Raw genomic sequence first — 4163 nt, 5'->3', positions numbered from 1 at the left:
GTTTACTCTTCGCGTTCGCGAGAATACCTTCGCGAACGCGAAGAAGGACATGCCAGAACACAGACTTTGCAAAAAAACCAGATTTCCAAAGTCCAAAACATCCCGTGGCCTATCCGAAAATCACCCGAGCCCTCGGGGCTCCAAACCAAACATACACACCAGTCTAAAAATATTATACGAACTTGCTCGCACAATCAAATCGCCAAAATAATACCTAGAACTACGAATTTAGCACCAAATCAATTGAGACTCTCAAGAACACTTTAAAATTACTATTTTCTCAACTGGACGTCTAAATCACGTCAAATCAACTCCGTTTCTCACTAAATTTCACAGACAGGTCTTTCATATTATAATGAACCTATACCGGGCTCCGGAACCAAAATACGGACCCGGTACTAACAATGCCAAATATCAATCAATTGTTAAAAACAATTAATTTTTAAACTTCTAATTTTCATCAAAAATTCATAACTTGAGTTAGGGACCTCCGAATTCGATTTCGTGTATGCGCCCAGGTCCCATAATTCGATACGGACCCACCGGGACCACAAAACACGGATCCGGGCCCGTTTACCAAAAATATTGACCGAAGTCAACTAAAATTAACTTTTAAGGCAAAAATTCTTATTTTCATTAGTTTTCAACATAAAAGCTTTCCAGGAAACCTAGCTGGACTGCGCACGCAAATCAAGGAGGGTAAAAATGAGATTTTTAAGGCTTAAGACCGCAAATTCGAGTTCTAAAACATAAGATGACCTTTTGGGTCATCACAGATTTGCAAAGTTATAACTAGGTTGCTCAGTTGCAATGTTTGTGTATGAGTTATACTTATGTGTAATTCTCCCTTTTTAATACAAATTGTATTATAGCTTGAATTCAAATCCTTCAGAAAACCAAACCTACCAAACTTGAATTTTCTCATACTACATGTTTGAATCAAGGATTTTTAAAGAGCTTATTCAAACTAGTAGCCAGAAATCAATGAGAAAATCAACAACGCAGAGCAATTCAAGCTACTATCATGACACAAAATGAGTATAGTTCTAAAGGTTGGCTGTTTGTTTATCATTAAACTGATTTGTTGGAGTTACTCAAAAGTACAAGTTGAGCTAGTACGAGTTGCTAAGTTGTTAATCTATGGCCACCTGCAGGTTGACTCAGCACCAATTTATAAAACATATCGCAGATCCAAACACAAACTTGCTATGGAGCGAATTATTGTATGGGTAAAAGTTCGAACTTACGACTAAGGATATATAAAAGCACACATAGCATTGAGAAATTTAAGTTATAAGAATCACAACATCATTTGATATCGTAATTTGTACATTTAAATAAGCATGCCTATAGTTGACTTAAATGACCACATTGATCACAAGGTTGACTCCCTTTAAAGTTACTTGCTACTAATTTGCATAGTCTTTGCATTTAATCATTCATTTAATTAAATAGATAAACTATTTCAAACTAAAACTATATTTTCTTCTATTATGAAATTAATCTATTTTTGGTATACCATAAATAGTTAGGATGAGAGTGATAGATTTAAATTGACGTTGAACGCTTCGGCAGATGGGGTGAGCGAGCCTTCTGGCCGAGCTGCCTCAGTTTCCGCCACATTCATGTCACCGTCACATTTACAATAGTCTCCATCTTTAATTTGATCTTTACACTTACAGTAGTCAGAATCTTTAATTTGATCTTCCATAGAGACTTGAGCGGAATCTACATCAATCAATCTGGGCATGTCCTTCACTGGATTCTGTGAAGATTCAAACACAAAATTCATTATATAGTTAAGTAGTTGAATGTCATTAAGCTCAAACCCTTCAAACATCAAGTTTAAGCAAAGGTTTTGAATATTAGATCGTAGCATGTTAAAATGCTCTTAGAAGCTTAGAGATATGTATGAGAAAAGAAGGAACATGAAAATATAAAGGTTAAAGCACACACAAATCTTGTCCAGTTCAATACATCAAACTCAAAATTATGCATTTTTCTAGGTTTTTCAATTTTTCCGCTTACAAAGCCGAGTTCTATGTGAACGTAAAATGTCATTTCTGTATTTATATCCTCTTTAATTTCTCTTATGGAAAAGGTAAAGATAATTTCATGATTTAAAATTCATAGGGAAAGCATCATCAGGAAAGCATTCATTCAAAAAGAGTGTTTACCTTCTCCTTCCTATAAATGGTGCCATCTTCTTCAACATGCCAACCAGCTTCGTCACACAGAGCCTTGAGAAGATCATTTGTGTCAGCATGCTTTGGCAGCTTATAATTTCCATGAGCCCTCAGTCCAGCAAAGATCTTGTGTGCCATAGCTCGACGTTTTTGTTCTCTTTGCTTGTTTTTCTGCCTCTCCCTATCCGAAGGATATCGGAACCTTGTCACCACGTTGCCGTTTTTGGTGGTTTTGTGAACCAGCCATGGCCCTCTACTGGTTTTAATGCACCCTCTAAGAACACTTCTTCTCTCTTCAACCATAGTTTTGAGTTCTAGCTGCTTTCCTCTTAGCTTGCTACTTTGTTGTTCGTTCCTCTTCTAGTTGTGGTTGTAATAATTAATTTATATATAGAAAGACATCATGTAGACAAATTAGGGATAGTACAAAGAGCACAGCATATATTATATTCCTCCAGTTTGGCGTGAGTACTATGTTCTGTGAAATCCTTTTAGCTTACTATAAAATATTTTACACAAATATCAATGATGATCAAAGGAGAGAACTTTACTGAGTACAGAAGATTTTATATCAGTTGGCCTTTTTTTTCCAATTCGGTGTTCGGTATCCGTATTGAAACCCGACTATATCCGGATTCGCGCCGCGCAAAATGTCATTCGGGGGTAAGCGCTCCCTGCCAAGAATTTTTTCATACCCAAGACTCAAACCCGAGTCATCTGGTTAAGAGAAGAGCAGCGCACCATATCTTTGATGGTCATTCGTTGCCTTTTTACGGTTCTCATGAACATTGACAAGTGTCAAATTAATAGAATTAATATCCTCCTCTAAGTTTCTATTTGAGACATATTATCAACTAACTCATGAATTAAAATAGGATTGTTAAATTTTATGTTGTGTGGACTCTCTATAAATACTACCGTATTCGCGTCGTATTTTTCAAAAATATACTTTTTTGGGAGAATCTGACACGTACTAAGGCGATATTTTTTGTACAGTCCGAGCAACATAGGTTAATTTAGTTGATATGTAATTGGTGTTGGTGAGAAAACTCATTTTTTATTATTATTTTAAAATCTTGGATTAGTTATAATGTTTCCAACTTATTAGTTAATGTATTAAGGAAAAATAAAGCTAGTTGAGACACGAATAACAATTACTTCTATAATTGGCTAAGAACAACAAATAAAGCAGCATATTGCTGTCGGATATCAAGACATGATTTCAGGTGAGAGTACTTATTTTCTGAATATTTGATCTTCTGCTCCCTTTTGTCCAAACGACATGAGGAAATCAAAGAATATATGAGTACAGTATACTACAGCCTTCTTAGCCACAGACAAAAGTACTCTTTTTATTCTTTGATTCCTCATATGACATTTGGATAAAAGGGAGCAGAAGATCAAAAATAAGTTTTTATGGATCTTTATAATAATAACCGGAAAAATGATATTGTATAGTCGTTCTAAAAATAATAGCTAAAATATATATATTTTTTGTATACATAAAAGTATGTTATATACAAAAAAATATACAAATTTTATATTTTCTTTTGCGGTTATCGGATGTAAATAGTTTTGGCTATTGACTAAAAGTGATCTTTGCCGATAATAATTTTGAAGGTTACCCATATAAGTTCATGCTTCAGATTAATTCTTTTTGATTGAGATCTTTGAAAGAAAATCTACATAGAGTATTCAATAAGAATAACTCAATATATAACCAGTTAATAGTAATGAAGAATCAAATGAGATTAATTTGATTTAAATACCAATATGTTAATATTAATTACTATTAAATGTGACTAAATTAAGCAACATAAACGGTAATAATTCTATCATGAACTGCTTAAGTGAAGTTTCAATCGCGCCAAATTAAGAACCCTCCATTATTAATTCTATCATTTCCTTTTTCACATTCACCGGTGCACATTATACTTGAAATTCTCTTTCTAAGAAGTCAGACAAGAAGTAAGAATT

At 34.1% G+C, this 4163-nt stretch overlaps 1 protein-coding gene across 1 annotated transcript; it reads right to left on the bottom strand.

The window, feature by feature from the left end:
- Nucleotides 1-1393: 1393 nt before the first annotated feature.
- Nucleotides 1394-2630, bottom strand: LOC142178617 (uncharacterized). The gene is made up of 2 exons (XM_075248493.1): nt 2178-2630; nt 1394-1765 (listed from the first exon to the last, which is right to left on the bottom strand). The coding sequence occupies exons 1-2, from the start codon at nt 2487-2489 to the stop codon at nt 1529-1531; spliced, it is 549 nt and encodes a 182-aa protein (XP_075104594.1). The 5' UTR covers nt 2490-2630; the 3' UTR covers nt 1394-1528.
- Between the last annotated feature and the right edge of the window lie 1533 nt (nt 2631-4163).

The sequence above is a fragment of the Nicotiana tabacum genome, chromosome 24 (assembly GCF_000715075.1).
Source record: "Nicotiana tabacum cultivar K326 chromosome 24, ASM71507v2, whole genome shotgun sequence".
Lineage (NCBI taxonomy): Eukaryota > Viridiplantae > Streptophyta > Magnoliopsida > Solanales > Solanaceae > Nicotiana > Nicotiana tabacum.
Note: the sequence above shows the minus strand (reverse complement) of the source record. Positions and strands in the feature narration are given on the sequence as shown.